A 17549-nucleotide genomic window follows, 5' to 3' on the forward strand; every position below is an offset into this window, starting at 1 on the left:
GCAGGCCAGCCGGCCGGCTCAGGCTCCAGCAGGTGCTGGGCAGGCATGAGGGGTCCCTTTCGGTGAAGCCATTGGGAGCAGCGGGGGCACAGTGTGGGTTGGACCTGGGGTAACTAAGGCCACAGGGCTGGGCCTAGGGCTCTGGGAGGGCTGTGTGCTGACGTCCGAGGGGCTCAGGTGTCCGAGGGCGGCGGGCCCGGCTCTGGGTGGCCTCTGCCCCCCCGGCCCCCTCCGCGCTCAGCGGGGGCCTGCCGGCTCCCCACGGCCACGTTCCAGGAGTCTGGGGGCAGGAGGAGGGCTGCTCACTGCGGGGCCGGGGAGGGAGAGGCGGCCGCCGGGGAGCCTGGGACCTGCCCCCCCCCAGGCCTGAGACCACCCTCAGGCCTGGCTGGTCAGGGGCTTGGCCAGGGCCATCCGGGGCAGGACAGGTCCCACCAGGCAGGGCAGGACAGTGGCCTCCCAACACACTTACTGTGCTGGCCACTGCCCGGGGGCAGCCTGTCGGCCACGGAGGCCAGGAGCACCGTGCAGTAGTTGACCTGCAGAGGGAGAGGCGTCAGGGGAGCCCCAGGCCCCTCCCCACCCTCTCCTGCCAGGACCCCTGCTGCAGGCGCAGGGAGGGGGTGGAGGGTGAGGCTCCGGGTGTGCAGGGTGGACAGGCCCCTCCAGGGAGGGCGCCCTGCTCTCAGTGACAGCTGGCAGGGGGGTGCTGAGCCCAGCCGGGTGCGGCTTAGCCGGAGGGGCAGGGTCTGGTTGGCCGCCCACCTGTGACTCCAGGCCCCGGATGCGCTTCTCCTGCTCTCTCAGCCCCCCGAGCTGCTTGGCTATGACCTCCACCCTGTGGAAAGCAGGGGCACCAGCCACCGTTGGCCACGGGGCCTCCGAGTCGGGGCTCTCCGTCCCCCCTCGTCCTGCCGCCCAGGCCTTAGGGTGGGCCGGGGTCGCTGAGGCCTCTGCCCCTCGCCTCCGCGCTGCTGCGCCCTCCCCGGGCAGGACCGTCCCGCCCGCTGGCACAGGCACCGAGGGCTCAGGACGGGTGCACCACCTGGGACCCCAGAGCGGGGAGGACACCACACGTACTGGCCCTTGGCCCCCGAGTACGGGGCAGGCAAGGCCCAGAAGAGCCCTGTTCGGGGCCAGGAGGCGGGTGCTGGGCCCTCAAGACCCGGCATAGCCGAGCCTCAGGCAGCCTCGGTGCCCAGCTCCTCCGAGTGCAGAGGCCACGGCTCCAGGCGGCCCGCACCTGTGGGCGGTCCTGCGCAGCACCTCGGCCTCGCTGTCCCGCCGGCTCCGCTCCAGCCTGCTCAGGTAGCTCTCCTTCTGCACCGCCTCCCACGTCACCATCTTCTGGTCCAGGGGCTCCGGCAGGTCTCTCTCTGGAAGCGGCAGGTGGGCCTCGGAGCAGTGCCGGAAGGCAGGGAGCCGGGGTGCTCAGCCCCAGCCCTCCCACCCCCCCTCCCGCCATCAGTGCAGCCGCCGGTCGGACACAGTGCCCCTCCCTCCTGCCCGTCCGCCAGGCGGCCTCACCCAGGCGCGCCCGCTTCTGCCCCGCCTCCTTGCGGAAGGCCCTCTGCAGCGCCAGGCCCAGGTGGCTGAGCAGGATGAAGGGCGGGGCCAGGGCGGGGCGCTCCTGGTACTCCACAATGAGGTGGTAGCGCTGGAACCGCCAGAACGTGTCCGCGTTGCCCTGCACCATCTGGAAGGTGGAGCTGCAGGCCCGGAGCGAGGGGACCCTCAGAGCCTGGCCCCTCCTCCTCGGCTCCCCCATGGTTCTGGGGGGAGTCTGACATGGGGGCACTCTTCAGGGGGCTTCCACTGACCCTGCTGTCCCCCAACACCTCCATGCCCTCAGCCTTCGAAGGCCCCAGCCCTGCTGGTGTGGGGGTGACCTCCCCGTGGGGCCCAGGTCCGGGGTGACCTCCCAGTGGGGCCCTGGTCCGGTGTGACCTCCCCTGGGGGCCCAGGCCCAGGATGACCTCTCCCGGGGCCCAGATTCGGGGTGACCTCCCCGTGGGGCCCAGGTCCGGGTGACCTCTCCCGGGGTCCCGGTCCGGGGTGACCTCCCCCGGGGTCCCGGTCCGGGGTGACCTCCCGCCCCCCATGGGGCGCAGGCCGGGCCGGCACCTGAACATGGCGATGAGCAGGTTCATGAGCAGCACGTTGGTGACCAGCAGGAAGGTGACGAGCAGCAGGATGACCAGCCAGTTGGCATAGAGGTTGGGGCAGGCGGGGGAGCCCTCGGGCATCAGCGGGTGGGCCGAGCAGTTCACCCGGGCCTCTGAAAGGGGGGCTGCTGGCAGGCGGCTGCTTTCTGGTGCCGCCCCCGGGGGTGAGGGCATGGCAGGGTGACCCCCACCCGGCGCTCCGAAGTCCCCATCACGGGACACCCCAGGCCAGCTGGCGGCCACGGGGAGGGCATAGGCCCTGGGGGCGGAGGCCCGGTGTCTGCTCCGGGTGAATGCGCCCCCCCCCCCGTTCCTGTGCTCGGTCCCCCAGGCTCTGCCCGAGCCACGGGAGGGGAGCTGGCAGGGCAGTCCCTGGGGCAAGACTTCCCAGGGCTTTTCTGACACCGATTCCGTCTGGGGAGCACACCTAGGACAGGCCGCCGCCCGCCCTGGCCCCAGCCCAGCCCTCGGCACAGGAGGGCGGCCCGGGGGGTCCCAGGTGCTCAGGTCCCTCCCTCGTGGGGAGCCCGTGGGGAGGCGTGCTCAGCCTGCAGGACCGAGGAGCTGTTGGCAGGCGACACGGAGGTCCGTGTGCCGTGTCCCCACCACTGGGCACGCATGTGCCATGCCTTCCTCACTGTGTCCCTCTCGCCTCCCCCGGGTGACCCGGGCAGCACAGCGACCTCCCTCCGCTGCCTCTCCCAGCCGGTTCCCAGGGGGCTGTGTTGGTGAAGCTGTAAACCTCAGCAGCCCCGGTAATGAGACCGGAGCTTCCTGCTCACCCGGCACCGCCTGGCCGGGCTGCAAATTAACTCCTCTGGTCACAGCCCAGCAGGCCCCTCCCGCCTGGGGGAGAGCAGGGAGGCCGCCGGGCCTCGGTTTCCCTCCGGCCCTCCTGTCACCGCAGCCTGGCGGGCTCAGCGGGGCGGCAGCCCAGATCCGGGCCCTCCGTGCGGGTCTGCCCGCCCAGCACGGCGGCCGGTCAGGCCTCGGGAGGGCTCGGACCCTCGGAGGCTCAGGCCCTGGGCCTCCCAGGGGCCCCATGCCACACCACTCCCCCGGACCAGCCTGCCGGGCCCGGCGGCCAGGGATGTGGTCTCGGGCTGGAGTGCCCCACCTCACACTGGAGGCCCCTTGCTCCCCTCCTGCCTGGGGTCGCGGCGCCCTCCCCAGCCGGGCCACGGCGAGGGCAGCGCTCTGAGCTAATGGCCTGGAAAACCAGGCTGAGGGTGAGCAAACACAGGAGGCGCAGGGCTGGGAAAGCAGCCCGCAGAGCCGGCCTTGGCGCCGGCTGGGGGCACGGCCATGGCGGCCCCCTTCCTGCCCCTGTGGCTCCGTCAGGCGCCGTCCTCCGGGCAAATATTTACCCGCGGTCCCGCCTCATTAGCTGGTGAGGGTGAGCCTCTGCGACCCAGTGACTGCCCAGGAGCGCCCGGGGCTGTGTGCCCACCTCTCCCCTCCCCCCAGACTGCCACCCACCCCCGGCCGTGCTGCTGTCCCGTCCCACCCGCCTCTCCTGCCGCTCACAGCCGGCAGCTGGCTCCTCACCTGGTCCCTGTTGTGGGAATTGCTCAGAGCTCACCCTGGCCCCGCCAGGCACAGGGCAGCCTCCCCCGCCCCCCAGGGAAGGCGCACAGTGGGGGCCTGGGACAGGGACCCTGGGAGGGGAAGGCGCACAGTGGGGGGCCTGGGACAGGGACCCTGGGAGGGGAAGGCGCACAGTGGGGGGCCTGGGACAGGGACCCTGGGAGGGGAAGGCGCACAGTGGGGGGCCTGGGACAGGGACCCTGGGAGGGGAAGGCGCACAGTGGGGGCCTGGGCCGGGCCGGGGCCTGGGTGGGGAGGTGACAGGAGACTCGCTGCCCAGCGGGTTGTGCAGGAGGGCGGAGGCCCAGGGGCGTGGGGCCGGCCAGCGGAGCCCAGACCCCGGCCATGGTCAGGGCGGATGGGGGCGGCCCCGGCCCCTCCAGCCTCCGGGTGCCTGTGTCCAGCCCAGGCCTGAGGTCGGCCGTGCCGCCTGGGGGTGTGCAGGGCCGGGGCTGCCCAGGAAGGCCCTGTTCGACGCTCCGGGCTGGTCTCAGGAGGAGCCTTGGTCACTGCCCTGCAGGGTCCCACCGAGGCCGCCCCGGTGCCACCCCAGTGCCCGCCCCGGCCTGCTGACCGTCGATCTCGTCCAGGGGGATCTGCCCGAAGATCTGCAGGTAGGGCCGGTAGAGCACCCGGCGGAACACCCACTCCAGGCGCCCGTCGTGTGGGTGCAGCAGCGCCTGGGTGGCCACGCCGTAGGCCACCAGCCACACACTCAGGAAGAAGAGGAAGAAGAAGACGTCCTTCATCTGGGGGGCGCACATCGTCAGCCAGGCCAGGGCCACTGACGCCCTGGCCACAGGCCACCCTCCCCCAGGCCGGGCCGCCCTCCCCAGGCCGGGCCGCCCTCCCCAGGCCCGGCCGCCCTCCCCAGGCCCGGCCGCCCTCCCCAGGCCCGGCCCCCCTCCCCAGGCCGGGCCAGGCCGGGTCCGCCCTCCCCAGGCCCGGCCCCCCTCCTCAGGCCGGGCCGCCCTCCCCAGGCTGGGCCAGGCCGGGTCCGCCCTCCCCAGGCCCAGCCCGGGTCCCCCTCCCCAGGCCCAGCCGCCCTCCCCAGGCCAGGTCCCCCTCCCCAGGCCCAGCCGCCCTCCCCAGGCCCGGCCGCCCTCCCCAGGCCCGGCCGCCCTCCCCAGGCCGGGTCCCCCTCCCCAGGCCCGGCCGCCCTCCCCAGGCCCGCCCCCCCCCCCCCAAGGCTGGGCCAGGCCGGGTCCGCCCTCCCCAGGCCGGGCCGCCCTCCCCAGGCCCGGCCGCCCTCCCCAGGCCGGGTCCGCCCCCCCCAAGGCTGGGCCAGGCCGGGGCGCACCATCCGCTCCACGATGATGATCTTGGGGCCCAGCTGCTTGTGGATGGCGAAGATGTGGATGAGGCGGAGCGTGAACACCATGAAGTCGATGGCGAGGACGGCGCGGCCAGCCTCGAACGCCACGGGCAGCATCCTGGCGGGCACGGCGGGCTGGAGGGCTGCCGCTGCCGGTGGCGAGGGCCCCAGACAGCCGGGCGGAGGGGGAGCGGGTCCCGAGCCCACGAGGCTCTGCCTGCCCGCCCGTGGCCGCCCCGGCCCAGACCTGCAGGTGACACCCACGACGAACAGGAAGATGGCCACCATGTCACACTTGTTCCAGTTGTCCTCCACGTACAGCGTGAGCTGCTTCCCCAGCTGCGTGTCCTCGTCCGTGAAGAAGCCCTGGCCAGGCAGACAGGCCCTCGCTGCAGCGCCTTCCTCCTCCCCACAGCCCCAAGCAGCTGGGGCGCAGGACGCAGGGCACAGGGCGCACTCAGCCTGGAGCTGGGACAGGGGCTTGGCGGCCAGGACGGGGGCTCTGCGGCCGGGAAGGGGCTCAGGAGCTGGGACGGGGGCTCGGTGGCCAGGACGGGGCTCGGGGGCTGGAACGAGGGCTCGGCAGCCGGGACAGGGGGCTCAGAGGCAGGGACGGGGGCTGGGGGCTGGGACGGGGGCTCGGCGGCCAGGACGGGGCTCGGTGGCTGGGACGGGCCCACCGCTCACCTGCCGGACCTCCTCCAGCACGAGGGTGAAGACCCAGAAGTACAGGGTGACCTCAGGCCCCGACGGCCCCTGGGGGGGCGGCCGGAAGTCCGCCAGCAGGACGTAGGTGAACAGGAAGAGGAAGGCGAAGTACATGAGCACGTTCCCCAGGAACACGGTCACCGGGGCGCCCCAGAACTGCCGCCAGCGCGCGGGCAGGAAGGCCGCCCGCCGGTCCCGGCGGCCCTGCGTCCCCCGAGGCTCCGCCGGCTCCCCCAGCCTGTCCGAAAAGGGGGCGCAGCGTGAGGCAGGGCCGGCCCAGAGACTGGCCCCTGCCCCCTCCCTCCCGCTCCAGCCGCACCCGCCGCCCGGGCCGCCCAGCAGGCTCTTCTCCTCCGCGTCCAGGCTGTCCAGCTCCCGCAGGTCCTCCCGGCCCGGCTGCTGCGGGGCCTCCTGGCTGCAAGCACAGGGCACCCTCAGGCCACACGAGGGCCTCAAGGGGCTCCAGCAGGCGATCTGGGTGCACGGGGAGGCGTGCGGGTGGGGCCCGCGGGACCGGAGCCGCGGCCCCGCCCCACCCCCGCCCACGCACCTGAAGGCGATGAGGCCCGTGTAGAGCAGCCCCGGGCACAGGAAGGTGCCCAGCAGCCGCAGCACCGGCGTGCCCGCCGCCATGTCCCCCCACCAGATCTTGGTCAGGAAGGCCTGCAACAGAGCGCCCGCCGCCGCTGCCCTGTGTGCCTGTGCCGGGCACACCCTCGCGCCCGGCTGGCACCCAGCCTGCCCAGCCTCCATCCCGGGGCAGGGACCTCGGTGCCGTGCGGGGGGCGGGCTGGGGCCGCAGGCACGGGGACGGGGACCCACCCTGAGGCTGGGACTGAGAGGAGGGCGGCTGCTGGCGGGGGAGCGGGGCCTGCGGGCACCTGCTGCCCACCGGCCGCCTCGCCCGGCGCCGCCCGCCGCTCACCTGCACGCCTTCGTGGGCAAAGAAGGCCTTGGTGTCGGCCTCGGTGGCCAGGTGCAGGCAGGTGGTGCGGCTCCAGGAGCGGGTGCGGCGCACCAGCAGGGCGAAGGCCCGGTCCTCGCTGTTGTGGTAGCACTCGGAGAAAAGGCCTGTGGGGAGCGCTGCCACCAGGCGCCGCTCTGCGGGGCGTCCGCCCGCCCGCCCGGCCGCTGTCTCCCCGGGACCCTGGGCTCCCTCCCACCACAGGGCCCAGGCTCCGCTCTGCGGGGCGTCCGCCCGCCCGCCCGCCCGGCCCCTGTCTGCCCGGGACCCTGGGCTCCCTCCCACCACAGGGCCCAGGCTCCGCTCTGCGGGGCGTCCGCCCGCCCGCCCGCCCGGCCCCTGTCTGCCTAGCGTCCCTCCCACCACAGGGCCCAGGCGCCGCTCTGCGGGGCGTCCGCCCGCTCGCCCGCCCGCCCGGCCCTGTCTGCCCAGCGTCCCTCCCACCACAGGGCCCAGGCTCCGCTCTGCGGGGCGTCCGCCCGCCCGCCCGCCCGCCCGGCCCCTGTCTGCCCGGCCCCTGTCTCCCCGGGACCCTGGGCTCCCTCCCACCACAGGGCCCAGGCGCCGCTCTGCGGGGCGCCCGCCCGCCTGCCCGCCCGCCCGGCCCGCCCGGCCCCTGTCTCCCCGGGACCCTGGGCTCCCTCCCACCACAGGGCCCAGGCTCCGCTCTGCGGGGCGTCCGCCCGCCCGCCCGCCCGGCCCCTGTCTGCCCGGGACCCTGGGCTCCCTCCCACCACAGGGCCCAGGCTCCGCTCTGCGGGGCGTCCGCCCGCCCGCCCGCCCGGCCCCTGTCTGCCCAGCGTCCCTCCCACCACAGGGCCCAACTCTGCTCTGCGGGGCGTCCGCCCGCCCGCCCGCCCGCCCGGCCCCTGTCTGCCCAGCGTCCCTCCCACCACAGGGCCCAGGCTCCGCTCTGCGGGGCGTCCGCCCGCCTGCCCGCCCGGCCCCTGTCTCCCCGGGACCCTGGGCTCCCTCCCACCACAGGGCCCAGGCTCCGCTCTGCGGGGCGTCCGCCCGCCTGCCCGCCCGGCCCCTGTCTCCCCGGGACCCTGGGGGTCTCAGTCCCCTGGCGTCCCTCCCACCACAGGGCCCAGGCGCTGGCGTGGCTGTGGGCTCTGGGCGTGGTCCCCCGTGGGGATGGCCAGGCCCCCGGGGAGAGGCCCGCAGGCCCAGGGGGTCCCCAGGCCGGGCGGGGGCTCACCCAGGGCCAGCTGCTCGTAGGACGCCCCTCGGGAGCCGCGGTCCGCCTCGGCCTCCGCCTCCAGGTGCGCCATCTCACGGACAATCTTGCAGGCAGCCAGAGCGGTGGCCACGCCCTCCTGGCCCTGGGAGAGGGTCTGAGGAGGCTGCGGCCACCTGCCCGCCCGGGCCCGGGGTGTGTGTGTGTGTGTGTGTGTGTGTGTGTGTGTGTGTGAGCTGGGGGACCCGTGGCCGGGCCCTGCGGCCGCCGCTCACCATGGCCCAGAAGTAGGTGGCCATCTCGTGGCGGTTCTGCAGCACGGCCCACAGGAACAGGTCCCGCCACGGGTTCTCGCTCCGCTGGCTCAGGTCCAGCTGCCACCGCTGGCCGGCGGGCCGGCGGGCCGGGGCCCCCCCCTGCGGGACGGCGGGGGCAGCCCTTAGCGTGGCCCTGCTGACCCCCCCCTGCCCCCCGCCCGCCCACCTGGTAGAGCCCGCGCCCCCCCCGCCCGCCCACCTGGTAGAGCCCGCGCCCCCCCCCCGCCCACCTGGTAGAGCCCGCGTCCCCCCCGCCCGCCCACCTGGTAGAGCCCGCGCCTCCCCCCTGCCCCCCCCTGCCCACCTGGTAGAGCCCGCGCCTCCCCCTGCCCCCCCCCCCGCCCGCCCACCTGGTAGAGCCCGCGCCTCCCCCCTGCCCCCCCCCTGCCCACCTGGTAGAGCCCGCGCCCCCCCCTGCCCCCCCCCGCCCGCCCACCTGGTAGAGCCCGCGCCCCCCCCCTGCCCCCCCACCTGGTAGAGCCCGCGCCCCCCCCGCCCGCCCACCTGGTAGAGCCCGCGCCCCCCCCCCCGCCCCCCGCCCGCCCACCTGGTAGAGCCCGCGCCCCCCCCCCGCCCGCCCACCTGGTAGAGCCCGCGCCCCTCCCCCCGCCCGCCCACCTGGTAGAGCCCGCGCCCCCCCCGCCCGCCCACCTGGTAGAGCCCGCGCCCCCCCCCCCGCCCGCCCACCTGGTAGAGCCCGCGGCAGGCGTCGTGCAGGAAGTCCTTGAGCACGCGGGCCACCTCCTGCAGCGAGAAGGCGGGCGGCCCCGGGGGCGGCCCCTGGGCGGGCAGCGCCGGGCGGCCCTCCTCCAGCTTGCGCTGCAGCAGCGAGAAGAGCAGGCTCTTGGGCGGCACGGCCCGGTACAGCTGCTGCAGCCGCCCGTACGTCAGGAAGTCGGCCACGTCCGCGCCGTGGTCCACGAACAGCCGCACGAACTCCGGCTTGTCGCTCACCAGCGCGTCCATCATGGCCTCCTCCAGGTCGCAGGACTGCGCCGCGGGGGGGTGGCCAGAGCGGGGCGCGGGTGAGGGGCTGGGCGAGGCCTCCGCACCCCCTGCCGGCACCCAGCCCCCCTGGGAGAGCGGGGACGGCTGGGGGCTCCGGGCTCGGGCGCGGGCAGCTGCGGGTGCCACCGCCCCGGCTGTGGGCAGGCTCCCTGGGGAGCCGAGGAGCCGCCTGATGCTCGGTCCCCCCGTGGCGGCCGGGCAGAGGGGACCTGGCCCTCAGGACGCCGCCTGCCCCCCCCTCGCCCCCGGGCAGGGCAGGGCACCTTCCACTCCACGTCGCCGTTGAAGATCTCGCTCCTGGCGATGTCCACGCGGTCCCAGGCCACGGCCAGCTTCAGCTCGTCCAGGTAGTCCTGCGCCTGCTGGCTGTGGCTCTTGCAGGCTGCGGGCGGGCGGCAGGCCGGTGGGGGCACAGCCTCAGGACCGGCTGCCAGTGTCAGCCCCGGGCATGAGCTCATCTCCAGCAAAAAGCCCCCGGGCTCCAGGGGCGGGCTGGCTGTGCCTCACCTTTCACCAGCGCCTTGAGGATGGCCGTGTCCAGCTCCGCGGAGCCCTCCTGCTCGAAGTCGTGCACGGTGAGCAGGTGCGGGTGCGAGGCGATGCACTGCAGCTGGCGGACACGGAGGGGCCATGGATGGGGCGGGGCAGAGGGCAGGGCGGGGCAGAGGGCAGGCCCTGGGCAGCTCTGGGTGGTGTGTGAGGCAGGGTCCCCAGCCCAGACTGCCAGCTGTCACCCTGTGTGCCTGACCCCACGGGCCTGGCACAGAAGCACTGCCACAGGGGCTGCTCCAGGACCCGGACCCGATGGAGTTTGGGGCTCTGCATCCGAAGGGGCTGGGCCGTCTGGGTAGGAGGGGCACAGAGCTCCCAGGGCTGGCCCGCCCGGAGGGGGTGCACAGGGACCGGAGGGGGTGCACAAGGATTGGAGGGGGTGCACAGGGGTGGGGTGCACGGGGGCTGGGGGGTGCACGGGGGCTGGGGGGTGCACGGGGGCTGGAGGGGTGCACGGGGACTGGGGGGTGCACGGGGGCTGGAGGGATGCACGGGGGCTGGGGGGTGCACGGGGGCTGGAGGGATGCACGGGGGCTGGGGGGTGCACGGGGGCTGGAGGGGTGCACGGGGGGAGGGGTACGTGGGAGCACGCCCCTCCCGGCCGGGGCCGGGGCCGGGCTCACCAGCTTGGTCCAGTGCAGCACGTCCTCCCAGGAGAAGTGCTCGCCGGGGAACTTCTCCCGCAGCTGCTTCTCGGCCACCTGGGGCACCAGCAGGTGCGGCTGGGCCAGCACGGCCGCCAGCACGTCGGCGATGCCGCCCGAGCCCGCCAGCACCAGCCAGGGGGCGGCCTGCTCCACGGCTCGGGCCATCCTCTGGGGGCGCAGGGAGACGCTGCGTCAGCCCGTGCTCCGGGGCGGCCCCGGGCCCCCCGCCAGACCCCTACCTCCAGGGTGCCGGGGTCCCCGTTGACCAGCAGGCAGAGCACGGGGATCTGGATGCTGCCGGTGCCTGTGGGGGAGCGGCCGTGAGCCTGGTGCCGGCCGGAGCCCACGTCCCAGCCAACAGCGGCCAGAGGTCCCGGCGGCGCCGTCACCGGACAAGGACCCGTCCCTCCCCCACCCCTTCCCATGGCTGTTCACACACACAGTGACCCCCGGGCCGGCCCTGCGTGTCCAGGCTGTTCCCACGATGAGCGAGGGGGTCAAGGAGGCCTGGGGCACCCGTCCCCAAACCCGGACCAGAGAGGCGGCTCCCCAGACGCCTGGCCCTGGGGGAGCCCTGCTGACGGACCGCAGGCGGCGCGGCTCCCAGCCAGGCGTGCCCGGCCCACCTGGCAGCGGTTTGAGCGCTGGCCGTGTTTCACCCTTAGAGTGCTCAGGGATCCATGCCATGAGCGGTTCGGGTCTTGTTATAAGTGGCGTTTCTTAGCAAATCCGGCTCCCAAGGCCCCGGCACCTGAGCCCTGGGCGGCGCTGCCCCCTGGTGGCAGCGGAGGGAACAGGCCTTGGGAAACGGGCAAACCTCACTTCCCAAAGCCGGCGCCCTGGCGGAGCCCTGGTCTGAGCCCTGGTCTGAGCCCTGGTCTGAGCCTGGCGGAGCCCTGGCCGAGCCCTGGTCTGAGCCTGGCCGAGCCCTGGCCGAGCCCTGGCAGAGCCCTGGCCGAGCCCTGGCCGAGCCCTGGTCTGAGCCCTGGTCTGAGCCTGGCCGAGCCCTGGCCGAGCCCTGGCCGAGCCCTGGTCTGAGCCTGGCCGAGCCCTGGCCGAGCCCTGGCCGAGCCCGGCCGGAGGCCCAGCAGACACGGGCAGCCGCGGCTCCTGGCAGCGAGTCCTCCCCTCCCGCCGCCCGGGGTCCTCCCGCCCCGCCACTCCGCGCCACCGTGGGCCCGGCCTCCGGTGCTCACCCCCGTAGCCCGTCCTCTGCTCCGAGATGTGCTTCTCCAGCCTCAGCCATAGCTCCATGGCCCCGTCCCCCGAGCCCGGGGCGTCCGGCTCCACCAGCACGAAGTGGGAGAGGCTGTTGTCCAGCGCGCAGAGGGGGCCCTGGCCGCCGCCCTCGTCCGCGGGGTAGTGGACGGGGCTGTGCTCCTGGCCCGAGCACACGGTGAGCCGGCCCGCTCTGCCCCGGCCGCGCCCCCCTACCCTGGGCAAGCCAGGGGGGCGGGGGGGGGGCACAGCCAGGGGGGCGGGGGCACAGCCGGGGGGACGGGGGGGCACAGCCAGGGGGGCACAGCCGGGGGGGCGGGGGCACAGCCGGGGGGACGGGGGGGCACAGCCAGGGGGGCACAGCCAGGGGGGCGGGGGCACAGCCTGGGGGCGGGGCACAGCCTGGGGGCGGGGCGGGGAGGGGTGGGACACAGCCAGGGGGCGGGGCGGGGGGCACAGCCAGGGGGGCGGGGGGGACACAGCCAGGGGGGCTGGGGGGCACAGCCAGGGGGGCGGGGGGGACACAGCCAGGGGGGGGGGGGGGCACAGCCAGGGGGGCGGGGGGGACACAGCCAGGGGGGCGGGGCGGGGGCACAGCCAGGGGGGGGGGGGCACAGCCAGGGGGCGGGGTGGGGGGGGTGCACAGCCAGGGGGGCGGGGCGGGGGCACAGCCAGGGGGCGGGGCACAGCCAGGGGGGCGGGGCGGGGGGCACAGTCGGGGGCGTGGGGGGGGCACAGCCGGCGGGGCCGGGAGACGGGGTGGGGGATCCCCGCGGGCGCTCACCGGGGCCTGGTCCAGCAGCTGGCGGTGCAGCACGCGGCCCAGCGAGGCGAAGGCCACGGCCACCACGCGGGCCTCGGCGGACGTGCTGGCCAGCGCGTGGTCCCGCACCGCCTGCCCCACGTGCCGGGCGAGGCCCACGCGGAGCCCGCTCGTCAGGATCCAGGCGCCTGCGGGGCGGGGGGGCCTCACTGTGCCGGCGGCCAGGTCCCCGGCCCCCCCACCGCTGGCCCCCCTCCCGGCCCCCCACCGCCCTGTCCCCCACCGCCCTGTCCCCCACCACCGGTCCCCCCTCCCGGCCCCACACCGCCCTGTCCCCCACCGCCCTGTCCCCCACCGCCCTGTCCCCCCTCCCGGCCCCACACCGCCCTGTCCCCCACCGCCCTGTCCCCCACCACCGGTCCCCCCTCCCGGCCCCACACCGCCCTGTCCCCCACCGCCCTGTCCCCCACCGCCCTGTCCCCCCTCCCGGCCCCACACCGCCCTGTCCCCCACCGCCCTGTCCCCCACCACCGGTCCCCCCTCCCGGCCCCACACCGCCCTGTCCCCCACCGCCCTGTCCCCCACCGCCCTGTCCCCCCTCCCGGCCCCACACCGCCCTGTCCCCCACCGCCCTGTCCCCCACCACCGGTCCCCCCTCCTGGCCCCACACCGCCCTGTCCCCCACCGCCCTGTCCCCCACCACCGGTCCCCCCTCCCGGCCCCACACCGCCGGCCCCCACCGCCGGGCCCCCCACCGCTGAGCCCCCAACCCCCGGCCCCCCCACCGCCGGGCCCCACCGCCCTGTCCCCCCCCCCCGGCCCCCCCCCGCCCGGCCCCCCTCCCGGCCCCACACCGCCCTGTCCCCCACCGCCCTGTCCCCCACCACCGGTCCCCCCTCCCGGCCCCACACCGCCCTGTCCCCCACCGCCCTGTCCCCCACCACCGGTCCCCCCTCCCGGCCCCACACCGCCCTGTCCCCCACCGCCCTGTCCCCCACCACCGGTCCCCCCTCCCGGCCCCACACCGCCCTGTCCCCCACCACCGGTCCCCCCTCCCGGCCCCACACCGCCCTGTCCCCCACCACCGGTCCCCCCTCCCGGCCCCACACCGCCGGCCCCCCCCACCGCCGGGCCCCCCACCGCTGAGCCCCCCACCCCCGGCCCCCCCACCGCCGGGCCCCACCGCCCTGTCCCCCACCCCCGGCCCCCCCACCCCCGGCCGCCCTCCCGGCCCCCCTCCCGGCCCCACACCGCCGGCCCCCCCACCGCCGGGCCCCCCACCGCTGAGCCCCCCACCCCCGGCCCCCCCACCGCCGGGCCCCACCGCCCTGTCCCCCACCCCCGGCCCCCCCACCCCCGGCCGCCCTCCCGGCCCCACACCACCCTGTCCCCCACCGCTGGGCCCCCCACCGCCGGGCCCCCCACCGCCGGGCCCCCCACCGCAGGGCCTCCGCCAAGCTGCCCGCCCAGCTGCCCGCGGGCACTGGCCAGCGCGGGGGGGCCGGGCTCTGTCCGCCCGCCTGGCCCTCCTCTGCCGGGGGCGGGTGGGCTGACAGTGGCCCCGCAGCCTGAGCCACGCGGGAGCTGACCAGCCGAGGCGGAGGGCGGGGCGTCTCCCTGAGGCCCGTGGCCCAGCAGGGAGGGCCCGGGCGGCTCTGGGCCCGGGTGACCCTCGGCCCCTGCCGTGCCCCAGGGTGCTCCCGGCTCAGGCGTGGGAGGGGGGCCCGAGGGAGAGAGGGGCCCGAGGGAGGGGGGCCGTGGGAGGGGGCCGTGGGAGGGGGGCAGTGGGGAGGGAGGGGCAGGAGGGAGGGGCAGGAGGGAGGGGGGCCGTGGGAGGGAGGGGCAGGAGGGAGGGGGGCCGTGGGGAGGGAGGGGGGCCGTGGGGAGGGAGGGGGGCCGTGGGAGGGGGGCCGTGGGGAGGGAGGGGCAGGAGGGAGGGGGGCCGTGGGGAGGGAGGGGGGCCGTGGGAGGGGGGCCGTGGGGGGGGGGGCCGTGGGAGGGGGGGCCGTGGGGAGGGAGGGGGGGCTGTGGGAGGGGGCCCATGGGGAGGGGGGCCGTGGGAGGGGGGGCCGTGGGGAGGGAGGGGCAGGAGGGAGGGGGGCCGTGGGGAGGGAGGGGCAGGAGGGAGAGGGGTCGTGGGGAGGGAGGGGCAGGAGGGAGGGGGGCCGTGGGGAGGGACGGGGGACGGGGGCCGTGGGAGGGGGCTGTGGGAGGGGGCCCATGGGGAGGGAGGGCCGTGGGAGGGGGGGCAGGAGGAGGGCTCACCCGTGCTCTGGGCTGCCTTCACCAGCCCCTTGCGCAGCACGTCGCGCAGCCAGGACCTCATGGCCTCGGGCCGCTCGGTGCCCACCAGGGACACCACCAGGTTGGGGGCGGGCAGGTGCCACTCGGCCGTCAGGAGGTCGAAGAGCACGGACGGGGCCACACTGCTCGGCACCTTCACAAACTGCGGGGGGGGCAGGCGCTGGGTGCTGAGCGGGCGCTGAGGGGGCGCTGGGCCCGGAGGGGGCGCTGAGGGGGCCTGAGGGGGCGCTGGGCCCGGAGGGGGCACTGAGGGGGCCTGAGGGGGCGCTGGGCATGGAGGGGACTCTGGGCACGGAGGGGGCGCTGGGCACGGAGGGGGCTCTGGGCACGGAGGGGGCGCTGGGCCCGGAGGGGGCGCTGGGCCCGGAGGGGGCGCTGAGGGGGCCTGAGGGGGCGCTGGGCCCGGAGGGGGCACTGAGGGGGCCTGAGGGGACTCTGGGCCCGGAGGGGACTCTGGGCACGGAGGGGACTCTGGGCACGGAGGGGGCGCTGGGCCCGGAGGGGGCACTGAGGGGGCCTGAGGGGCGCTGGGCATGGAGGGGACTCTGGGCACGGAGGGGGCGCTGGGCACGGAGGGGGCGCTGGGCACGGAGGGGGCGCTGGGCCCGGAGGGGGCGCTGGGCCCGGAGGGGGCACTGAGGGGGCCTGAGGGGGCGCTGGGCACGGAGGGGACGCTGGGCACGGAGGGGACGCTGGGCACGGAGGGGGCGCTGGGCACGGAGGGGGCGCTGGGCCCGGAGGGGGCACTGAGGGGGCCTGAGGGGGCGCTGGGCACGGAGGGGACGCTGGGCACGGAGGGGACGCTGGGCACGGAGGGGGCGCTGGGCACGGAGGGGGCGCTGGGCCCGGAGGGGGCACTGAGGGGCCTGAGGGGACTCTGGGCCCGGAGGGGACTCTGGGCCCGGAGGGGGCACTGAGGGGGCCTGAGGGGACTCTGGGCACGGAGGGGGCGCTGGGCACGGAGGGGGCGCTGGGCCCGGAGGGGGCGCTGAGGGGGCCTGAGGGGGTGCTGAGGGGGCCTGAGGGGGCGCTGGGCCCGGAGGGGGCACTGAGGGGGCCTGAGGGGACTCTGGGCCCGGAGGGGGCGCTGGGCACGGAGGGGACTCTGGGCCCGGAGGGGGCGCTGGGCACGGAGGGGACTCTGGGCCCGGAGGGGGCGCTGGGCCCGGAGGGGGCGCTGAGGGGGCCTGAGGGGACTCAGGGCACGGAGGGGGCGCTGGGCACGGAGGGGGCGCTGGGCACGGAGGGGGCACTGAGGGGGCCTGAGGGGACTCTGGGCCCGGGGGGGGCACTGGGCCTGGAGGGGGCGCTGGGCACGGAGGGGGCGCTGGGCACGGAGGGGGCGCTGGGCACGGAGGGGCGCTGGGCACGGAGGGGGCGCTGACAGGGCGTGAGGGGGCGCTGGGCACAGGGGGCGGACGGCAGCCGGAGGCTGTGTGTGACATGTGGTCCCTCCCCAGTCTGGGCCTTGCTCTGCTTTGGATGGGGGAGGGCTGGGGTGGGGAGGGCTGGATGGAAGGGGCCCAGGTTCCCATGATCGTGTGGAGCTGGGTCACCGGGTGTAGGGGGTGAGGGTGGGGACGGGGGAGGGGTGGTGGATGGGGTGTGGGTGTGGGTTTGGGGGTTGGGTGGGGGTGGGGTGTGGGGATTGGGGGTGGGGTGTGGGGATGGGGGTGTGGGGTGGGGATTGGGGGTGTGGATGGGGTGTGGGTGTGGGGATGGGGGGAGGGGTGGGGGATGGGGGGGGGGGGGGATGGGGTGTGGGGATGGGGGTGGGGTGTGGGGATGGGGGGGTGTGGGGATGGGGGTGTGGGTGTGGGGATGGGGGTGTGGGTGTGGGATGGGGGTGGGGTGTGGGTGTGGGGATGGGGGGATAGGGGATGGGGTTGTGGGGTGGGGATTGGGGGGTGGGGGTGGGGTGTGGGGTGTGGGGATTGGGGGTGTGGGTGTGGGGATGGGGGTGTGGGTGTGGGATGGGGGGTGGGGTGTGGGATGGGGTGTGGGGTGTGGGTGTGGGGATGGGGGGATAGGGGATGGGGTTGTGGGGTGGGGATTGGGGGGTGGGGGTGGGGTGTGGGGGGTGGGGGTTGGGGGTGTGGGTGTGGGGATGGGGGTGTGGGTGTGGGATGGGGGGTGGGGTGTGGGATGGGGGGTGGGGTGGGGGATGGGGTGTGGGTGTGGGATGGGGGTGAGGTGTGGGGATGGGGGGTGGGGGGTGGGATGGGGGGTGGGGTGGGGGATGGGGTGTGGGTGTGGGATGGGGGGCGGGCGCTTACCCGGCCTCGCTTCTTCCCAGACCCCCCGAACTCGATCTCGCCCCGGCACAGGCCAGGCCCCCGCCCGGTCCCCACGCCCCCGGGTTTGGGGGGGCGGCTCAGGCCGGGTGGGGCCTCCTCGCCGTGGGCCCCCGCCATGTCCCCCGGTGCGTCCGGCACCTGTTGGGGGGGCTGAAGGTGAGCCATGGCCGGGCTCCCCAGGCCTGGGGCTCGGTGCCGCAGAGGCGGGAGGGGCCTTCCGGGGCGCGGCCCTGCGACCCCCACGTGGGAGCCCCGTCCAGAGCCCCGAGCAGCGTGCTTGGCACTCAGTGCCTGTGTGAGCCAGTGGTTATGGCCTCGGCGGGCACTCAGTTATCCTCAGAGGCCTCGGGGCGGGCGGGCCGGTGCCTGTGCCCACGCTGTGCCCACGCACCCCCGAGGCCCAGCAGCCTGGCCCCAGGAGCTTTGGTACCAGAGCCGGGGCCCTGGCTGGTGTGGCTCAGTGGCTAGAGCGCCAGCCGGCAGGCTCAAAGGTCTGGTCAAGGGCATGTCCCTCGGGAGTAGGT

General features: G+C 76.6%; 1 protein-coding gene across 1 annotated transcript; it reads right to left on the reverse strand.

The window, feature by feature from the left end:
- Window positions 1-121: 121 nt before the first annotated feature.
- TRPM5 (transient receptor potential cation channel subfamily M member 5) lies at window positions 122-17160 on the reverse strand. The gene is made up of 24 exons (XM_036428811.2): window positions 17005-17160; window positions 14690-14870; window positions 12446-12612; window positions 11640-11823; window positions 10683-10747; window positions 10420-10611; window positions 9752-9854; window positions 9508-9626; window positions 8924-9226; window positions 8195-8335; window positions 7941-8064; window positions 6701-6846; window positions 6326-6438; window positions 6095-6190; window positions 5755-6013; window positions 5315-5433; window positions 5053-5185; window positions 4327-4501; window positions 2125-2278; window positions 1528-1709; window positions 1244-1376; window positions 766-838; window positions 473-539; window positions 122-280 (listed from the first exon to the last, which is right to left on the reverse strand). Exons 1-24 carry the CDS (start codon window positions 17140-17142, stop codon window positions 174-176), a joined length of 3474 nt encoding a protein of 1157 aa, XP_036284704.1. The 5' UTR covers window positions 17143-17160; the 3' UTR covers window positions 122-173.
- Between the last annotated feature and the right edge of the window lie 389 nt (window positions 17161-17549).

Source organism: Pipistrellus kuhlii, unplaced genomic scaffold (assembly GCF_014108245.1).
Source record: "Pipistrellus kuhlii isolate mPipKuh1 unplaced genomic scaffold, mPipKuh1.p scaffold_m20_p_91, whole genome shotgun sequence".
Classification (NCBI taxonomy): domain Eukaryota; kingdom Metazoa; phylum Chordata; class Mammalia; order Chiroptera; family Vespertilionidae; genus Pipistrellus; species Pipistrellus kuhlii.

What these genes read in the sequence shown, in the direction of transcription:
- TRPM5 (XM_036428811.2), bottom strand. Translation starts at nt 17,142, where the DNA reads ATGGCGGGGGCCCACGGCGAGGAGGCCCCACCCGGCCTGAGCCGCCCC. An exon ending in CTGGGAAGAAGCGAGGCCGG is followed by an intron (nt 14,871 to 17,004) that starts GTAAGCGCCCGC and finishes CCCCCCCCGCAG; the next exon opens with TTTGTGAAGGTGCCGAGCAG. An exon ending in CTACGAGCAGCTGGCCCTGG is followed by an intron (nt 6,847 to 7,940) that starts GTGAGCCCCCGC and finishes CGCTCCCCACAG; the next exon opens with GCCTTTTCTCCGAGTGCTAC.